Here is a 21,441-nt window from a genome sequence, read left to right on the forward strand (position 1 = left end):
GATATATGCTAAAAACACTGCCCATAGGCTGAGTGCAGTGAGCACTTGTTACACTGATGGTTTTCATTCCAGTAATGGCTCTCGATTTGCAAGTCTACACTGTTAGTACATCTATTCTTCTTCTTTACTTGTCACAAAAAGTTTGTTTACACCATGCATCCTCTACCCTCAGTGTAACGCTGCTGGGGGGTTTTCTTTGGTAATTCATACCTGCAGCTGAAATCCAGCCACCTGTCTGACACGATGAAATTCATTCTTATGTATGCAAAGGCACTGTAAGGTTACTGGCAATCATTCCAAATATCTTATTGCGAAGAAGGCAAAGTGCCAACAGATAAGTTGAGTGCAGTGTCACTCCTATATTGCAGCCTAAACTGCAGCTAAGGAGAGCCTTGGATTTATTTTCTACAAAAGTGCAGGTGCTGCTGCTGCTGCTTTTATGATCCTCCTTTCAGCCTAAGGTCCCAGGACACGTAATTGCAAGAGTAGCTTAAAAAAAAATGGAGCAAAAACATATTTTACACAAATAAGTAGGAAGCCTCCGAATTACAATTATAGCTTTAATTATAGTCTACACAGACTCCTCTAAGGAAAACCAGCAACCATTATGCATGTTCTTGCTTGAGGGGAAAAAACATCAAGAAAACTATACATCATATTTCCTCAAACATAGGGCTGGACAGAAAATAGATTGTGGTCCATTAAGCAGTTTCTTAATGGACAAGACAAGAATGATGGACAAGGTGGATCTTCATCTGACCTAGCGCCACACAGTCACACTCCATAACCTATTGTATTGGCTTCCGATCTATAGATGTTTCCAGCAGATGTTTGGGCATTTAGTGTGGTTTCTTTCTTTGCTTTTTCTAAATGAAGTCCTTTATTTATATATTTTTTAAAAAACAAACAAACCCCAGCTTATATAAATTTTAATCAGATTTTATTTTTCTTACTCATAAATTTAAGGCAGCCAGATGGGTGGGATAATAATAATAATAATAATAATAATAATAATAATAATAATAATGGATTTTCCTATTTTTATCAGAGAAATGGGAATGCTATATGACAATGGCTCTATGTACATCTTCACCATTTGGTGGCATCTCACCATAAAGAAAGTTAGGTAATATGTTTCCCTCACAAGATGATGTAAATCCATCTTCATAATGGGCTCCTGAGATCTGAAGCAATAAAATGTCTTTTGAATTACCGTATTTTTCCCTCTATAACACGCAGATTTTTTCTCCTAAAAAGGAAGGGGAAATGTGTGTGCGTGTTATTGAGCGAATGTGTGGTCCCTGGAGCCGAAAAATCAGGCAAAAATCAAATCGCGCTTCACGGAGAAGGGAAATCTGAAAAGAGGAAGCTGCGGCTTTCCTGCATTCTGCCTCAGGGTCTTACTGCCCACCCGCCTCTGTTTCCTTGCTGTGTTTGCTGAAACGGAACAAAGAGCAGGGAAAGCCCCTCCCCTCCAGGCAAGCAGAGAGGAAAGCAGACTGTGTTCCTTCTATTTCCTCTCTGTGCTCCGGTGCTGCTGGGGGAGAGGGAGAGAGAGAGAGGGTGGGAGGGAGGGAGGGAGGGAGGGAGAGAGAGAGAGAGAGAGAGAGAGAGAGAGAGAGAGAGAGAGAGAAATGGCTGGGGTGGGGGGAAACGTTTGCCTTTCTTTTCTCCCTCCCGTTAAATCCCTCTCCTGCATTCTTAGCCAGCTGCTTCTCTGCACACCACCTCATGTCCCTTCTTTGTTTTTCCTTCGCTCTCCATTTAAAATGTGGTTACAAAGCATGGATCCTCAGGATCTTTGCATTGGGTCACCCCAAATTCACCATCAGATCACATAGCATGTCCATGGCTACAGCCTGCACCAAAAAAACCACGCACCCACTGTTGCCTGGGGCTGCAATGGTGCAAAAATGTGGTTACAAAGCATGGATCCACAGGGATCCTCAGGATCTTTGCATTCGGTCACCCCAAATTCACCATCAGATCACATAGCATGTCCATGGCTACAGCCTGCACCAGAAAAATCACGCACCCACTGTTGCCTGGGGCTGCAATGGTGCAAAAACGTGGTTACAAAGCATGGATCCACAGGGATCCTCAGGATCTTTGCATTCGGTCACCCCAAATTCACCATCAGATCACATAGCATGTCCATGGCTACAGCCTGCACCAGAAAAATCACGCACCCACTGTTGCCTGGGGCTGCAATGGTGCAAAAACGTGGTTACAAAGCATGGATCCACAGGAATTCTCAGGATCTTTGCATTGGGTCACCCCAAATTCACCATCAGATCACATAGCATGTCCATGGCTACAGCCTGCACCAAAAAAATCACGCACCCACTGTTGCCTGGGGCTGCAATGGTGCAAAAATGTGGTTACAAAGCATGGATCCACAGGGATCCTCAGGATCTTTGCATTCGGTCACCCCAAATTCACCATCAGATCACATAGCATGTCCATGGCTACAGCCTGCACCAGAAAAATCACGCACCCACTGTTGCCTGGGGCTGCAATGGTGCAAAAACGTGGTTACAAAGCATGGATCCACAGGAATTCTCAGGATTTTTGCATTGGGTCACCCCAAATTCACCATCAGATCACATGTCTGTGGCCACAGCATGAAGCACAAAAATGATACATCCACTGTTTCATTCAGAATGTTTTTTCCCTTGTTTTCCTCCTCTAAAAACGATGTGCGTGTTATGGTCAGGTGCGTGTTATAGAGCGAAAAATACGGTATTATTATTTTTCCCCGTAGCGAAGACAACAAAGAAACTAGTATGCATAAATACACCTGTTCGGACTCCACTCTCATCTCCACCTCAATAAAATCTGGCTGCCTTCCAGTCACCCTTGAATCAGTTAAATTATGTAGGAATGTCTTGTATCAAAGCTGAGGAAAAGAAAATGGATAGGCTCATGCCTAATTTATTTTGAAAGTGACCCAATGGCCCTTCCACCTGCTGGGAGGAAACTAACCAAACCAGTCTTTCCCTTGAAAACAGTCTACAAAAATAAAGCCTTTAGGGACCTGTTACCATATACTATACTGGGGTCCAGGCCAAAGACCTTTCAAAAGCTATCTAGTTTATCCTTCCTTTCCGTTCCTGCCAGCATGGTCCTTTCCTTCCTGAGGCAGCTTCATTTTTCTAGAGAAACAAGTGGACCATCCCTACCAGAGGCAACTCATATTTTCTTATCTCTGTCAAAACACTGTCCCTCTGTTTCCTGTGAGTGTCAAATCTTTACATCACCCATGCTCGAGAAGGGCATGTCAACAGACTGGGGTAGCCAACATGGTTCCCTCTAGTTGTTGTCCGACTCCAATTCCCATCAGACCCGGCCAGCATGGCCCGTGCTCTGGGATGGTGAAGTCCAGAATCATCTGCACCATGTTGGCTATGCCTGAGCTAGGAGCAATAATTACTTAATGGACCTCTGAACCTTTTACTCAGGTAAAATGATTGTGTGTAGGGTTGCCATATTTCAAACAGTGAAAATCCGGACAAAAACGTTGTTGAGCTTTTTTTAGTTTTGCCCAAAGTTGTTGACTATTTTCTATAAAAACGGCACTGCCGACATGGGTTGCCATCCATCCAGATTTTCCAAGACATTTAGCCAATTTCTGCCTGGACACTACTGATATGTCCAGGAAATTCAGCAACCCTAATTGAGTGGAGCTTCAAGCATTGGGCTTTTGGGGAAGTTTTTCCTAAACATTTTGAGATCCATTGTACCACATGTTCCAACAGACTTCCTTTTGCTGAGCAGGTTTTTAGTTCAGGCCCTAAATTAGGAATCCTGCAAACTAAATCATTACCTACAATCATATGTAATTTCTTTTGCACTCGGTGAATCATTAAGTATGGGGAGACAGCTTATTTACATCTGCTTAACTATACAGTGCTTGGCAATTTGGATGAACCAATCATTACTTCAAGGATACCAGGCTAGGACCTGCTTAACTACAGCATGGCACCCAACCCCTGCTTGATCCTTTACTCCCTCAAGGAAGGAGTTGCATTTTCTCCTGCAAGCCTTCTATCAGTCTTGCTTTTTCAGAAGGGAAGACAAAATATACCTCCCTTGGCCAGGAAGCTGTTTTCTATCCATGCAGGAAATCCTAGCACATAATTATCACCAACACAAGGAACAATAGGTGTGAGAAGTGTACCTACTCTGCCATCCAGAAACATAGAGATAAATAATAATTAAGGATACATTTCTCTTTAGAATTATATCTTGTTTGCAGTGTTATATAAATTAGCCATCATCTTGGGGAAAACTACTGTTTTGGTTTATAGAAGACTGTCCAAAAAGGACAAGTCTCAGACTGGCTCAGAAGTGTCCACTGTCTTCCCTGAAACAAGCATAGTTCAAAAGTGGTCTAAGTGCAACTCAGAAGATGGAGGTTTTAAAAACAGAAGTTGATTGGCCATCTGTCAGGAATTCTTTAGCTGTGATTCTTGCATTCATAGAATCATAGAATTGTGCAGTTGAAAGGGAGCCGCAGGGTCATTTAGTTCACTCCACTGAACTGCAGGAATCTCAGCTAGATCATACATGACAGATGACAATCGAAACCCTACTTAAAGACCTCCAAAGAAGGAGAGTCCACCATCTCTTGTAGCAGTGTGTTCCACTGTCAAACAGTTCTTACTGTCAGAAGGTTCTTCCTGATGTTTATTCAGAATATCCTTTCTCGTAACATGCATCCATTAGTTCAAGTCTTACTCTCCGGAGCAGAAGAAAACAAGCTTGCTCCACCCTCCATGTGATAGCCCTTTAGATATTTGGAGATGGCTATCATATCACCTCTCAGTCTCCTCTTTATAAGGCTAAACATACTCCATTCCATCAACTGCTGCTCAGTAGACCTGGTTTCTAGACCCTTCATCATCTTGATTGCCCTCTTCTTCACACATTTCGGCTTGTCAATATCCTTCTTAAATTGTGGCACCCAGACCTGGACACAGTACTACAGGTGTGGTTTGACTAAGGCAGAATTGAGTAGGACTATTATGTCCATTGATCAAGGCACTTCAATTGATGCAGCCTAGAATAGCACACTGTTGAGTCCCCATTGACAATGTTGGCTTGTGGTCTACTAACATCCCTAGATCCTTGTCATATGTACTATCGGCAATCCAAGTGTCCCTCATTTTATATTTGTGGTGCTGGTTCTTCCTACCTAAGTGTAGAACCTTACCTTTGTCTCTTGAAGGCATCTAACTAGGAGACCCTTGGGGTCCCTTCCAATTCTATAGTTCTGTGATTCCATGAAAGTGACTTTCATTTCAACAGATACTATTCATTTAGTAAAAACTATTGAAAGCAGTGACACTCACTCACAAGCAAATGAATGCAACATTCATTTGGTGACATGTTTGCACAGTCTAGTCTTAAAATGAAATCAGACCTTAAATGATATTTACATTCCTAATTCATAAGGATGCTTCAAGAACTGATGTTTTCAGAACATGTGATTACAGAGTTTGCAGATTACATTTGAAGATTAGGTTTGTGAAATACGTTTATGTATTTATCTTATTATTCTGTATATGCCCAAGGAACTTTTTGTCCTTATGATTATTGCCCTGTGAGCAAATAACCAGCTTCTAAATGCACTTATCCTCACAACACCTAAGTGAAGCAATGAACTGCTGCCTTTCAACCACCATCCCATCTTAAAAAAAAACTAGGTCAGATTTGCACAGAAGTTTCATGTGCTACTTTTGAAAATGCAGGAAGCTGTGTTGCAGACATACTCCAATTTTTATTTATACTAATAGCAATTTTTCCTTCTAACATTACACTTTCCCATAAATAATTTGCCCAACTCTTCCGTAGAGTTTCTCTTAAAAGGTGATATCAGTTGCTATGAAGGTACTTCTCTAGGGATAAAAATGCATGAATCAAAAGTGGTTCAAAGTCACAGCTCAGAGTACCTACAGCAGTAGAAGTTACACTACTCAGTCCTGGGTTTAGCCTAACACTCACAGAAAGCTCTTGCAACCTGACAATGTTGATTCCACCCCCCATTCAACGCAATATTGGAAGCGGAGTCGCATTCACTGTGAACTGTAAGGATTATTCTATCCCTGACCTGAATGTACCAACACATAATTGACTTTCTTCCAGGTTAAGCACAGGTCTCCAGTAGGTGTTTCAGCAACTGCATTGATGATGTATGCATGGAAATTAAGTAGGATGGAAATTAAGTAGGTTATCAGAGGTGAGCATTCATCTCTGCACATTGCATAGAAGCATGGGGAGAAAAAGCACAAGTTCATTCCCTGCATTGCTATTATTATTATTATTTTCCTACATTGCTATTGTTGATTAATTTATATACTGCTCAGTGCCCGAACTTGTTTCTTCTAAGTAGTTTACAAAATATAAATATTAAAAACCAAGCACATAAATTGAATTTAAACCCATGGTTAAAATATACAATAAAGCTGTATGATTTTTAAAAGTAAAAACAGAAGATCTAGTTCAAGGGAACAGGAATATGCTTACACAGCTGCAAGTGACTGCAGGATGCAAACACAGACTGGGTCCCTCAAATTTCAACAGGGAGGGCATTCAATAGATCTGGTACAATAAGTGGAAAAGGCCACCTTCACATTGCCAATTGGGCCATGGCAACATTAGCAGGGTTCCATTTGCTGACTTCAGTGCCTTTACAGTGTAAAAAGGTAAAGGTAAAGGACCCCTGACAGTTAAGTCCAGTTGTGAACGGCTCTGGGGTTGTGGTGCTCATCTTGTTTTACTGGCCGAGGAAGCCGACGTTTGTCCACAGACAGTTTTTCCGGGTCATGTGGTGAGCATGACTAAGCTGCTTCCGGAGAACCAGAGCAGCGCACGGAAACACCGTTTACCTTCCCACCGAAGCGACACCTATTTATCTACTTGCACTTTGACGTGCTTTTGAACTGCTAGGTTGGCAGGAGCAGGGACCGAACAACGGGAGCTCACCCCGTCACCGGGATTCGAACCACCGACCTTCCAATCGGCAAGCCCTAGGCTCAGTGGTTTAGACCACAGTGCCACCCGCAGAAGGGAAATCAGCAGTCCAGAGTATTTTAGCAGTTTATATGTAATTCTCAAGACCTTAAAGCTGGCTCAGTAGCTAATAGGCAGCAAGAGCAGATCTATCAGTACAGGTGTGATGTGTGCCCAGTAAAAGACACCACTCAGCACCCAGGCTGTGAGCATTCTGCAGAAGCCCAATATATAATGCACTACAGAGAATCTCAGAAATATTTCCCCTGTGGGTGAGATTGTGTCCCTGGACCAAGAGTATGGAAGAAATGAACAACAAAAGTACCAAAACAGTAGCCTGGGGTTGCTCCTAGAGTCATCAATGTCACTGGTGGCTCAAGTGGCTGTAGTAATGAGGAGCATCAGCATCTCTTACCAGTTTAGGCTGGTACATCAGCTTTGGCTGTGTCTGGACAGGGACAGCTTAGCCACAGTGACTTGTGTCTTGCTAACCTAATGCCTTGATTACTGCAATGCGCTCTATGTGGACCCACCCCTAGCTGCAGTCTGGAAGCTGAAGCTAGCGTAGAATGCAACAGTTAAGCTAATGAGCCAGGGACATGTAACACCCTTGTTAAAAGACCTGTACTGTGTCAATTAGCTAACAGGCCAGCTTCCAGGTTCTAATATTAATTGACAATTTCTTAACTAGCTAGGGACCAGCTTAGCTGAGAGAATGCCTTCCATATAAAACTGTCTGCTTCCTGCAGTCATTTTCAGTCATCTCCCACAACCTGCAAATGTTCATGGGCAACAACTCACAACAGAGTCTTCCCTGTCATGACACTTAAAATAAATAAATAACCATCTCCCAGACATAAAGCAAACATTAACCCGGCTACACTTTTGATGAACAATGAAAACCTTCCTGTTCATCTTGGTGTGTGCTGGTGTGTGCTGGCAGGCATTGCGGTTTTAAAAATGGTTTTGACTTCCGATTATGTTGGACACCTTTTTTTTTATTTTAAAGTGTATTGTATACCGGTATTTGTTTTGCTGTATACCACTTTGAAATGGTGCTCTTGCTGTGAGAATCGCAGGCAGCCCACACATATTTTAAAATAAATAACCATCAACAACAATATATCCTACTCCTCATTGTATGAAGTGACCTCTATTGAAAATTTCAAGTGAAGCAATCCTACTAGCCATCTGAAACTGTGTTGACCTCTAGCCTCTCTTCACAACTGCCATTGAACATTCATTTCTAAATAAGTGTCTGAGAAGTTTAGAAGTGCGATCTGTTCTTTCTACAGGATTCATAAAGTACACTGTACTTCCCCTACAAGAAAACTGTGGTTTCTTAACTCAAGTGATTATTTCTGAGTAAGTGTTTTATTAGCTTCTATCCAAGCCAGCTCCTTCTCTTTCTCCAGATTATGCAGTCTTATGCTTGAGTCCATTAGTCATGTAATTTAGCCTGCCGGAATGAAATTGTTGCCTGCCTTTCTAAAGTGGTAGATAATTAACTGTTGCAGGGGAAGGTATTTGTGCTTTGCCATTGAAAGAAAACTCTTCCTGGGTAAATGAGTAAGAATCCAGATATTGTTAGAATTTTTTTTGCTAACTAGCAGTCTGATCCTGTGCATGCTTTAGTTAAACACCAGTGCAGGCTTGTCCATTAGGACTGATGGGGCACTGCCCTACCAACCTCATTCTGCCCTCATTTAGTTCTCACCTGCCTGTCTTCTAACTTACAACTAGTCCAGGGGTTCCCTATTGCCAGCTTCTTCCTCCTCAGTCTCAGTGTTGGCCTTGCAGAACTCAGTAGGGAGGAGGATGGGGACAAAACTCAAATTGGTTGGCTCTGCCCATCATTGGCTCAGGCCCCACCTACTGTTAGCACTTCTGCCTTCTGCACCATCAGTCCTAATGGTTACCAGCCACTACTATTAAATTCATGGGGCATTGCATTCAAGAGTATTCTCATGAAGTGGCAGCCAATGAAATGGAAAACCGAGCAAGGTTTCATGAGCCATCGTGTATTAAGGACTCCATTTGGGAAGGAACACATGTTTTGCATGCACAAGGTCCCAGGATCAAACTTTGGAACTCGCTGCCTATGGATATCAGGCAAGAATCTTCACTGTATGCTTTTTGGTGCCTGCTAAAACATTCTTGTGTAGACAAGTCTACTCAGATGTTTAGTAAGTTGATGCAAGTTTTATTCTGCTTTTGGTCTATTGCTGTTTTAATTTTTTGGAAGTTTTACATTATTGTTGTTAATTCTTCTTATTGCTAATGTAATTGTTTCATTTTTTTGTAAACCACTTTAAATGGGGGTTGTTTTTTTAACCAAATCAAGTGGTATAGAAATTTTTGTGCAATAAATAAACAGAATCCCTGCAAGGATGGTAGAGAAAGACTTCTGCATGAAACCCCAGACAGCCACTGCCAGTCAGTGGAGACAGTATTGAGTTTGATAGACCAATGGTCTGACTTGATATGAGAAAAGCTTTCTGTGTGTTTTGACATGCATGCAGAAAGAGGGGAGTGGAATTGTACCTGCTGGCTCAACCACATCTGATATAACCTATGTGTGCAAGAGTCTGTGAATCCACAATATGTAGGTTTGACAGGGATCACTGAAAGAGAATGTCTCACATTTGCAAACAGAGAGTATGTGTGTACACTCTGCATTCCTCTGAAGAATCTTTATCATGGCTACAGCTTTGGAACTCAGAGTCAGTTTCCCCACCTCTGCTTCACTGCATTGGTTGCCATTTGGCAGGGACAATGACGCCTGTCTGCCTTCTTTAATTAAAGGTTACTAGGAAAATGCAGAATTAATATGATGTGATGGCAGGCATATGGTCCTGTTAGTATGCTGTTTGGATGACTTCTGAGCAAGCACGTACTGGATCAGATTGCTCACTGGCAAGCATTTCTTAGCAATCTCTGGGTACTTACTGATTTAAGCGTCAGAAAGAGTTTTCTCTCAGTGGCAAAGAAAGCACAAGTATTTGTGCCTTAAATGTTAATGATCGACTGCTTTTGGAAAGCAGGCAACAATTTCTTTCTAGTGGAGTAGATTGCATGACTAATGGTATTATATGTAATACTACCTAAGCCAGAGAAAGAGGAAAATTGGGTTAAAGAAGACACATTGATAAATACTCATATAGGGCTGAAAGCATGTGGACACAGAAGTTATGCTGAATGCATGCTGTGAGTAAGGAAAATGGACCCAATCCTGCAGCCTTTCCATGTATTCATGTTAATGCAAGAAGAGTTTTATGGAACCTTAAAGATTAGTAGAACTATTGTGGCATGAGCTTTGATGGACTAGAGCCCACCTCATCAGATTTATGGAAGTTTATCCCCAGTTGCCCAGCATTTGTCTATCTTTCTATGCACAAATTTGGAACATATATTTTGTGGAGCTATTTCACAAGTTTGTGTGGATAAGAATCACAGTCACAAAACATTCAGTACTACTTTTATCTCAGAATGATGAATAACAATAACGTCATATCTATTGCGAATTCAAGAAAGAGATGGCTGTAATAAAGTTGTGTTGGTTTTCCCCTTAAAAAGAAATGGTGAGCTTGTGGGCCTACAGATACTGTTGGATATCAGCCCCAAACAACCTGATAGGAGTTGATTGGCAACATATGGAGGGCTACAGGTACCCCAGACTTGTCCTAGGATAATTGGCATAACAGCTTGTTGCAAAGATAGCCTAACCTGTAAAAGGCACTATCCCCCCCCTTCTCTTCTGTGACTGCATATGTGTGCAATGAGAGAAAGTGAAGGATAGTGGTTAGAGCAACTTTCTCCACACCTGATGTCCTTCAGGTGTTAGTGGGCAACAACACTCCTCAACCTCAGTCAACATGGACAATGGTCAAGTGGGGAAGTCTGGGTTGGAGTGATAGACTAGGACCAATGAGGCTTGGATTCAAATCCCTGTTGTCCCATGAAGCTTGCAGGATTAGCTCAGGCCAATCACCAACTCTTAGCTTAACCACTGCACAGGACTGTTGTAAGGATCAAATAGTGGCAGGGTGAGACAACCATGTGTGCAGCACCAAGCTATAAAAAACGTACTAAATAAATTGATAACAGCAAGTGTGCAAGTAAATGTGTTTGTAGGCAGCCTCCCTCTTCCTCCCTCCCTCTCAGCCTCCAGTGCCTGTCTATCCTGTCTAAGATATTGGGGTTTTCTCTAAGCATACTGATACCTCCCTCTTGCTTCTCAATGGCCCTATTTGGTAGCAGCATACAAGGATGCTACATAGTAGCAGTGTACAGTATAAGGATGATCAAAAGTCACCTCGTATCTTTGCATTAAAAAGAAAGATCAATTTCTGAGTTCCAACCACGCTGTGTTCTAATGAATCCAATCAGTGTTTAAGGTTCTAAGCCACCCTCTATAAAATGAAGCTCTGTGTTCTCCCGTTCACTATCATGGAGAATCTAAAAACAGCTTTAACTTTCTCCCCTTTTGGCTACAGTGGATGAAATTTATGAACATAGTAATGGTTTAAGCCAGGGGTCAGCAAACATTTTCAGCAGGGGGCCAGTCCACTGTCCCTCAGACCTTGTGGGGGGCCAGACTATATTTTGAAAAAAAAAATATGAACGAATTCCTATGCCCCACAAATAACCCAGAGATGAATTTTAATAAAAGCACACATTCTACTCATGTAAAAACACACTGATTCCCGGGACCGTCCATGGGCTGGATTTAGAGGGCGATTGGGCCAGATTCGGCCCCTGGGCCCTAGTTTGCCTACCCATGGACTTTAAGAAGGCTAAGCTGTAGGACCAGAACCTTTTTGTGGGTAAAGTTACAAATGTAACTTTCCTTTATAACCCGTTATAAAGGGTGTGTGAGAGTGATGGTTTGTCTTTAACATATTTAAGAGCTGGCAAAATGGGTATGCTTGCTTGTGCTACTACTATTATTATTTTTAAAAATGTAGCTTGCTAGACCTGACTTTGTTGTTTGCAGATCTACACTGAAAAAGCAGCCACACATTTCTATGCATTTTTTTTTTTAGCTTATAGCTGAAAATTGTTTATAGCACAATCACAAACTTTCACTTTGGTCAATCATTTATATTTATACTTTATCCCCACCAGGTTAGCAGAACTTGCATGAACAATATATTAAAATTTTAGGATTGCGACTCAGAGATTTTTTAAGAGAGACTTGTTGTATTATCTATATGTATAATAAAGACAGAGTAGGTATCTATAATATGTTGAAAAACACACACAATATAATGTTCTAGTGTGCAATCCCCCTCTGCTAAGGTATCCTCCTCTGCAGTCGAAACATTCCTAAAAGATTAGCTCCTTGCAAGAAGAGGAGAATGCAGCCTGTCATCATCCAGATTACAGCATGGCAGAAGGAGACAGCCAGAGATACAGATGACCAGCACAGCCTTCAGGTTAAGGAACACATTCTGGAAGCCAAGCCCCAATGGAACAAACATGCTGGCTATGCCACATTGCCACACACTTCTGGGGAAGGTGAAAACCTATTTGCTACCAATCCATTTGATGCAATGGCAAATTGGCACTGGTCGCATTGAAATGATCACTCCTCTTTTTAGAAAGAGCTCTAGTTATGGGCCACTGCACCCACCCAAGCCTTCTAGAAGTGCAGCAAGTATGAAAGCACATGTGTCTGCCAAATGATACATTCAAAACGTGGAAATGAGCATTGCTTTCACATAAGGCCAATGGCCACAACAATCACAGTAACTCAAACTGTAACTCGCCAAAAATGATCTGTCCCAAACTCAATTCTTCATTTGGGTATACATAGTTTCCAGGTGGCACAGTACTCTGTGGATCCTTTATCCTCTTTCTATATGATGTGACTATGCCTCTACCATCTTCAGCACACATTGGAATACAGTGCTGCAAATTCTAAACAAGCAGCAGGGAAAATGCCATTTTTTTTGACTAAGCACAAAATTGTCCTTAGTTCCCCCCATCACTTGTGGTGACAAAAATATTGTCTGTATTAGAAATTATAACTAAATGGATCCCTGTGATCATAGAGAGTACATTGCTGAACACCAGGTGTCGTGAGACAACATAACAGGGAAAAATAGTTGCCTTCATAGAATCATTGGAATTTCAATGGTCATCTAGTCAAATCTGCTGCCACAGCATCCCAGAAAGGTCACCATCCAGCTTCTGCATTAAAACCTCAAATGAAAGTTGATCCTTCTGTTACAATATGAGAACATATTGGTTGTGGCTTGTTTCATTGCCGAGCACCTCATACAATCAGAAAACTCTTTCTAATATTTACTCAAAACCCTCTTTCTTGTTATTTGAAACTGTTGGTGTAAGTTCTACCGTCTTGAGCAACAGAAGGCAAGTTTGCTGCATCCCCCATGTGGCAGTTCTTCAAATATTTGAAAACAGCCTCTTTGTTGCCTCTTTTAAATATATACAACTGCTTCCACCTTCCTTGTAGAACTTGGCCTGTCACCCACCACCATTTTATCCTGCTTGCAAGCTGCAGCTGAGTGGTAAAACATCCTACTTTGCCTTCAGAAGGTCCCACCTTCAATTCCCAGCATCTCCAAGTAGGTCTGGGAGGGATCCCTGCATGAAATCCTGGAGAGCCACTGCCAGGCAGTGTTGTCAGATAGATAGACCAAATGATCTGACTCAATATAAGTCAATGTCTTCTGCCCTGTGTTCTTCCTTTTCAAGAGGATGTTTCTGACCACTGTTAGGTAAAGGACCCCTGACCATTAGGTTCAGTCGTGACCGACTCTGGGGTGCGGCGCTCATCTCACTTTATTGGCCGAGGGAGCCAGCGGACAGCTTCCGGGTCATGTGGCCAGCATGACTAAGCCACTTCTGGCAAACCAGAGCAGCGCACGGAAACGCTGTTTACCTTCCCGCCGGAGCAGTACCTATTTGTCTACTTGCACTTTGACATGCTTTCAAACTGATAGGTTGGCAGGAGCAGGGACCGAGCAACGGGAGCTCACCCCGTCCTGGGGATTCGAACCACGACGTTCTGATTGGCAAGTCCTAGGCTCTGTGGTTTAATGCACAGCGCCACCCACGTCCCGTAATAAAGCAGTAATTGGCCCAAAGTCACATCCAGTGAGCTTCATGGCTGAGGGGGGATTTGAACCCTGGTCTCTTCCAGGTCATAGTCCAACACTCTAACCATTACACCACACTGACCACTCTTAGAAACTGAATAAAAGGACCATTTGCTCTCAACAGGAAAACTCTGCTTCCATCTGCTTCAAATAATCTTGACCTCTTTGGCTGATTAAACAATATATTGCCTTTTAAACTGGGGGGGGGGTGTTGTCACTGTTTTTGTTTGTTATTATGGTATGTATTTTTGTGTTTTCATGTTGCAAACTGCCCTGTGACTTTCAAATGAAGGGTTGTACAGAAATTTAATAAATCATCATCATCTTTGCTTGACTGAGTAAATTGAAACATACATACAGTGGTACCTCTGGTTAAGAACTTAATTCGTTCTGGTGGTCTGTTCTTAATCTGAAACTGTTCTTAACCTGAAGCACCACTTTAGCTAATGGGGCCTCCCCCTGTTGCCGCACGATTTCTGTTCTCATCCTGAAGCAAAGTTCTTAACCCAAGGTACTATGTCTGGGTTAGTGGAGTCTGTAACCTGAAGAATCTGCAACCCGAGGTACCACTGTACTAGAAATGTAAGGATGCTTAGAACTCCTGCCTAAACTTCACTGAAGTCATTTAGATGAATGGGACTTTTTAATATACAAGCATGTTAGAATAGGATGAGAAATCAGAGAGAAAATATGGATGGCACTCATGTAACTCTGTGGGGCTTAAAAAGCTATTTCTTGGATAGTTGTTGATAATTTCAAATGTATTTCTATGGACATTCATGTGGAGTTATGAGATGTCTATTGAGTTCCCCAGAACTGGAAACAATGGGCCTCACTTCTGTGGATTACAAATGAGTGCATTATGAGTACTTGCATGTACCAAACCACAAGGACTAGCTGGCACTATTTGTTCAAAAGTAGCAGAGCCAGGAACAAAAAGAAAAAGGAAAATCTATTTCCAAGCTTACTGTTCTATATACCAATTAAAACTTTGATGGACAGATCCTACTTAGGGCAATATTTTACTTAGGTTTGAAAAGGCAGCAACTACTCAGGGAAATGATTCCTATCTCATCACAACTTTTCAGATTTACAAAACATCCGTTTTCCATCTCTCTTGGCAGCCTTTAAATTATCAGACACAGATCTCTACCAGGAGCAAGCTGTAGACAATTGTCCTCTGGTTCCAGTACTGTAGTGCAAGAAAGGGTGCCTTTGTTTACTTTCCAGATTTTGCCCTTTGTTATTGTGCCAAGACTTACCCTCCACCCCTACCCCATGGTTCAACGAGAACGTGATAGAACCACAGCAGATTTTGGGACTAACACTGATTTTTGAGGAAAACAAAGGCTGCAGTCCCCAATGCCATCCCACAAAACTCCCCCAAAAACTTCTGAAAATGTGTCACTTGTTTGTAATTTAATTGGAAAGGAATATATCCAAGTGTAGGCCTCTGAAACTTTCTGCATATATCTGGCCACCACCATCGCAGCTCACTGTAGAGTTTTAGATTAGCTTCTTACACTGCAGTTCTATGCGTATTTGCTCAGAAGGCAATCCTACATAGCTTTTGCAATCTAAAGCAGCTATCATTTTCTAACATTAACAGAAAACTCATGAACAAATCATTATTCTCAAACACAGAGACATGCTCATTTATTTTTGCCTGCACTTGTGAATGATAACCACTGATAATGTACTGATAGAGGCAGAGAGAGATTATTGCAGATTATTGGCCTTATCATGGAATGTGACCACGGTCCTAAAGAGGCCAAGGCACACAAAAGTAAATGAAACCAATTAACACAAATGGGGGGGGGAACACAACATTCACTTGGAGGGGGGCTATACAACATGGTTTTTTAATAAAATAAAATAGAAAACAGCCCAATAGAACTCAAATCGGAATTATAGAAATGCGGCGGACACAAACCAATGCAACAATAGGCACTTTAGCTATTCCATCTCAAGTTCAAGGTCACTGTAATTGCCAAAGCAACAGAAAAAATATCATGTTCGCTCCAAGGAAACTTACACTTAAGATGTAAAGCCACACCAGCAGTTAAAAATAATTATACAATTCTGGAGCATGCAATTTTCTCTTTACAGTATTGGAAAGAACATGTAGAAGCAAGTGTGGCTATTGGGGGTAGCGCAGGGCGGGGGGGGGGGGATAGGAGCCCTGGAAATATGAGGGAGGGGAACATGAAGTTCTGCCCTTGTTAGGACAGACTAGGCTATTCAAAACGAACCAACTCTTATCCCCAGTAAAAAAAATGGTAACAGAAATTTAAATGATGAATTAGGAATCATAGATTCCAAACTCTGCGGTCAGAACAGTTTAAAACCCAAAAAAACTAAAAAACAAACAAACCCATCATCCAGCCCGCCAAACACAACAAACTTCTCTTCACAGTACAAAACTTACACTGAAAAGCGAATGTAGCCTGCTGAGAAGCGAGAGTGGATTCCTGAGAGCTTTCAGGCAATCGTTGGGCAAAGTTTAGGTGGGACACGAACAAAAACATGAGCCGCCCCGTTCAATGAACGAGCGAGTCCCCGCTGTTTGCAGCCAGCCCACTAGTGCGCGCAGAAACTTATCAGCTTCCAGATAAGGGGCGCTGTAACGTTTGTGTTTAGTTCCCACTCCTAGCCAGGACGTTTTCATCCCACCCTGGAATTTTCTCGGGCATTCTTTCACACGTTCAGTTTGCAGGAGGAAATGAAATAGTAGTAGTAGTAGTAGTAGTAGTAGTAGTAGTAAAGTCGTGCAGTGCTCCAGTATCCGAGCGCTTACAAGCAGCTTTTTATAAAGGGGGGAGGGGAGGGATAAGAGTGGGGCGGAATTTTCCTATTGAAAAGCCATGGTTGGAGAAGCCAACTCATAGGCATGAGGAAAGTGCAAAAAGGGGGAGAAAGAGACGCACACCCGTCTTGAGTTTATAGAGGCACCTTCCCCCGAAGAGTTAATCTTCGGATGATCGTCTTCCAGGAGAAAGCTCGGCTGTGTGTGAATCAAACAGGTACAAGAAAGGGAATCTCCAAACAACGCCTTACCTATTTTTGTGCCGGGTCTTTAAGAGATTCCTTCCAAAAGGAGCCATGGTAGGTCCCAAAGGCAGGAGGAGAACATCAAACAGGTCCCAGAAGAAAGCTCTGGCTGGCGCGTTGCTGTCTCGCTGGCTGTTCCTGCTGCTGCTGCTGCTACTACTCCAGCTTGTTAATAGTCACCCAGCGTCGAAGTTGTGCAACCCGTTGCTAACTTTGAACTCCTGCCTTCTTGTTTGTTGCTGCTGCTCTTCTGGAGCCCTGCCCAGCAGCCGCGATCTTGAAGGAGGCGTTTAGGAACAGGCGGGAGGAGGGGATGGGTGTCGAGAGAGGAAGGGCGAAACCCGAGGTGGAAGGGGGAATAAGAGCGATGGCGAGGGGGAGCGATGCTGCTAAACTTTCCGAGCTGCTAACATAAAAAGAAAGAAAGCAGGATCAGTAAAACCAGAGTGTTTGGGAGCGCGGGGCAGAGGGGGTTTAACAAAGCAAAACGGAAAGCCAACTTTTTTTTTGTTTGTTGGGGGTGAGCAAGCAAGGTGGAGAGCATCAGACCACTAAAGGATAGAATCATAGAATTGTAGAGTTGCAAAGGACCACAAGGGTCATCTAGTCCAACCCCCTGCAATGCAGGAATCGTTTGCCCAATATGTGACTTGAACCCATGATTCTGAGATCAAGAATCTCATGCTCTGCTTACTGAACTACCAGATAGGATCCCACTGGCTGCATCAATTTAGCATTGCCCTACAGTGGTACCTCTGGTTGTGAACGGGATCCCTTCTGGAGCCCTGTTCGCAACATGAGCAGAACGCAACTCGCGTCTGCGTGGGTCATGATTTGCAGCTTCTGCGCATGCACGTGATGTCATTTTGCACGTCTGCACATGCGCAAGCGGCGAAACCTGGAAGTAACCCTTTCCGGTACTTTTGGGTCGCCGCGGGACATATCCTGAAAGAACGTAACATGAAGCGGACGTAACAAGAGGTATGACTGTATTTTGAAAAGAAAAAATAAAAAATGAGGATGCTAGGACACTATGATGGCCATTCAAAGCAAATACATGCAATTTGTCTCAAATTTTACCCCTGAAGAAGAGGACACATCTTGGAAAAAGAGGACACATGAACATATCTCTGCCTCCCCAGAGAAGATCACCTGCCACCAACTCTGTAAAGACCTTCCAAAGCCTTTAAAATAGTCTAGTCTTCTAAGTTTTTAATTCTGTCTTAAATTGTGGTTCTGTTTTATTTTTATTTTTGCTGGAGTTTGTATTGTTCTATATGTGGACTTTTGGGGAGAGGAATTTTTTTGCTCTTGGTTTTTTGTATAACTCTTGTAAGCAGACAGAAAAAGAAGGGAAGATTTCTCCATGAGAGAGGGGAGAGTGGATTTTTGGAAGTATCTGTACCTTGAACACAGTGTGGTGGGAAAGATATCTCAAGCAAGTTAGGATGCAATTCTGACTCTCCCTGAGAATAAGGCCCATTGCATTCAATAGGACCTCCTTCTAGATATGATTAGTACTGCAGCTTGGGAGTAGCATCAGACATTAATAGAAATAATAGGAGTGGGAATGGGGAAATGTGTATGCTCTTGGAATGGTTACAGCATATATTTTCTTTCCCTGGGGAAGGTATAAGAGAAGAGTCCTGACTTTGAAAGTTAATTATATACTTGAATACAGGAAACATGGTTCATTCACCCTTCCTGTAGTGCCGGATTTATGTATAGGCTAAGAAGGCTGAAGACTAGGGCCTCTAAATCTAGGGGGCCTCACCAGCCCTCCCACTCCCCAGCGGGCAGTCTCTTTCGTCTCCCAAAATTGCAAACCCAAGACTTCATACAGGTAGGTAGCCAGCCATGTTGGTCTGCCGTAGTCAAAACAAAATAAAAAAATTCCTTCCAGTAGCACCTTAGAGACCAGCTAAGTTTGTTATTGTTATGAGCTTTCGTGTGCATGGAGTGGCTTGCCGGTTCCTGCTCCAGGTGGATCACGTTTAGGCAAAACTCTCCACTATGACCTGTCCGTCTTGGGTGGCCCTGCACGACATAGCTCATAGCTTCTCTGAGTTATTCAAGCCCCTTTGCCATGACAAGGCAGTGATCCATGATATTACTAAAGTGCAAAGTTACTTTTAAGGTCCCTTCCAGTGTCTCCTGAGAAACATGAGAGCCTTGTGTTTGTATTTCTTGTACTGCCACAACAACATAGCAATGTAGCATCTCTCCATGCCAGCACTTCCCAAGCATCATGGGGGTCAGCACTAGTGTGGGAGGCAGGCACATTGCCGGATCTTCCCACGTAGCCTGGTACTTCCAACATGACAGCAGTGGAATGAAAAAGAAAGGACACTCCTGCAGCTCCTGTGCATGCTATTCAAGTATTTATCAAGTATATATGATTTTTTTTTCATTCCATCAAACACTTGTAACCAACTATTCATTTGAAAAGCTCTAAGAACAGCTTACAAATCAACAAAAATTAAGACAATCTAAAAAGACAAGTCACAAAAGGAAAATGGATGGTGAGGGAAGAGGAAAACAAACTCAAATATCAAATTATTGATGTTTTCAATGACCAATTTGAATGAAAACTAACTGTTCACAGTTAAAAACAAAACAGGCCTTGTCAACCCCTGAGAAAAATTAAACAAAACGTGATGACTGTACCTTACTGGACTGGTAGTGTGGCAACCATTTTTCATTTTTCACAGTGCCCCAGATCTAATGTTATTACAGAACATTGCAGAGAAGAATGACAGTTGACACAAAAATATTTAGAGAGCATTTGGCAAAATGTCTGCAGGTTGTTTGCTTATTTTTGGAGGTGGGTAGTGAGAAAAAGATTAATTTTATTTAAAAAAAAACTCTCCCAAGAAATTTCAAGTCAGCTCTAAATGCAATGTAAACATTTATGGCATGAAAATATGGACACACGAAACTCCCAAGTCAGCTTTGTGGCACAAATCTAAAGTACCCGTGAACAAGAAAGTCATCTTTCCCTCTGAGGACAGGTGTCAAAAAAGCAGGCAACCAGCTGTGTATTATGCATCCAGCCTATACAGGATCTCACCGTTATCCCCATCAACTCTAGGGGAGATGACAGCAGATTGACAGAAACTGAAATTACCTGTGAGAGGCAGTGTGGAAATGAGATATGGAGGACAAATGAACAGGTGTAAAAACCCATCAAATGAGGGTGTTGTGCATCTTCTTTAATCATTTTTACACATCACAGACATAAAGAGTTAGAAGGCAGCTTTGATAATTTTGGGTATGTTTTACTATTTTATCTCTTATGCTTTGTTGGTATTATTATTCTTTCTGACACTTTAACACAGTCCTATAGTGCAGGGACTTTGCAAAAAGCTTTAAATTAGAATCCCAATTCTTTTCTCCTGTTACTCTCTCATCGAAGGAATGGGGAGGGTCATGAGGCACATTCTCCCTTTTTAACATTATGGGCTGCTTTGCTCACTGACAAGTGAAAAAAAATGAAAAAAATAATAACATAATTTGCATGAAGATAATAACTTGGAAGTCAATTGTGATATTTTCCTCCTCTCGCCTCCCCCATATAGAAGGAAGAGTTTTCCTTGTCAGATTTTTGTAAATTTGTGAAACAGCCATGAATGATGGCAAAAAAATGAGTGCCAGCATCATCCCTCATGCTGCTATAGTGGCTATCTCAATCAGCCTATCTAGTTCAGCATTTCATTTTTTTAAAAAAATGTGTCCTTGTTTTCTTAAGGTTTTCTTGGATATAGAGGTGTGATAGCTCCATACTGTTGTCCTTTTCTAATGTTTTTGCTGCTGATTTCTTTTACAAATGCATTTGCTTTTAATGGTTGGACTTATCCATGAATGTTTTGAATAGGGGAAGGGCATGCTCCATGCCAGTCCCTAAACCATGGTCTGGCTCCTCAATTTGTAGTTTTTCATCATATGCTGAAGATACGTGGGAGGGGCCTGATCCTGCCCACCTATCATCCTGATCCTGGCCCATCTATCATCATTATCATCATCATCATCATCATCATCATCATCAATAATATACCGCCCTATACCTGCATATTTCAGGGCACTTCACAGAATAAAATAAAAATATAAACCACAAAATACATAATCAAAATAAAAACAACAACCCAATACACCCCCAAAAACTACATTTTAAAAGGTCATCTAGTCAAGCATCCTGGAACTGGCACAATACCAGCAACTGGTAATCAGAAGCACCTCATTACTTTGACCT

General features: G+C 42.1%; 1 protein-coding gene across 4 annotated transcripts in view; it reads right to left on the bottom strand.

Moving 5' to 3' along the window:
- Positions 1-17,487, bottom strand: part of RASSF9 (Ras association domain family member 9) — a 39,011-nt gene extending 21,524 nt beyond the window's left edge. For 2 of the 4 annotated variants that reach the window (XR_014538888.1, XM_083573361.1), the window contains exon 1: positions 17,199-17,487. Coding sequence is in view for 1 of the 4 variants with exons in the window: in XM_083573361.1 (XP_083429487.1) it covers positions 17,199-17,245 (47 nt within the window). In the remaining 3 variants the exon portion in view is untranslated. Of the gene's footprint in view, positions 1-16,569; positions 16,728-17,198 lie in introns of those variants that run through there. The other 2 variants (XR_014538889.1, XM_083573362.1) reach the window with 1 other exon arrangement.
- Between the last annotated feature and the right edge of the window lie 3,954 nt (positions 17,488-21,441).

Source organism: Podarcis filfolensis (genome assembly GCF_964270895.1).
Source record: "Podarcis filfolensis genome assembly, chromosome: 10".
Lineage (NCBI taxonomy): Eukaryota > Metazoa > Chordata > Lepidosauria > Squamata > Lacertidae > Podarcis > Podarcis filfolensis.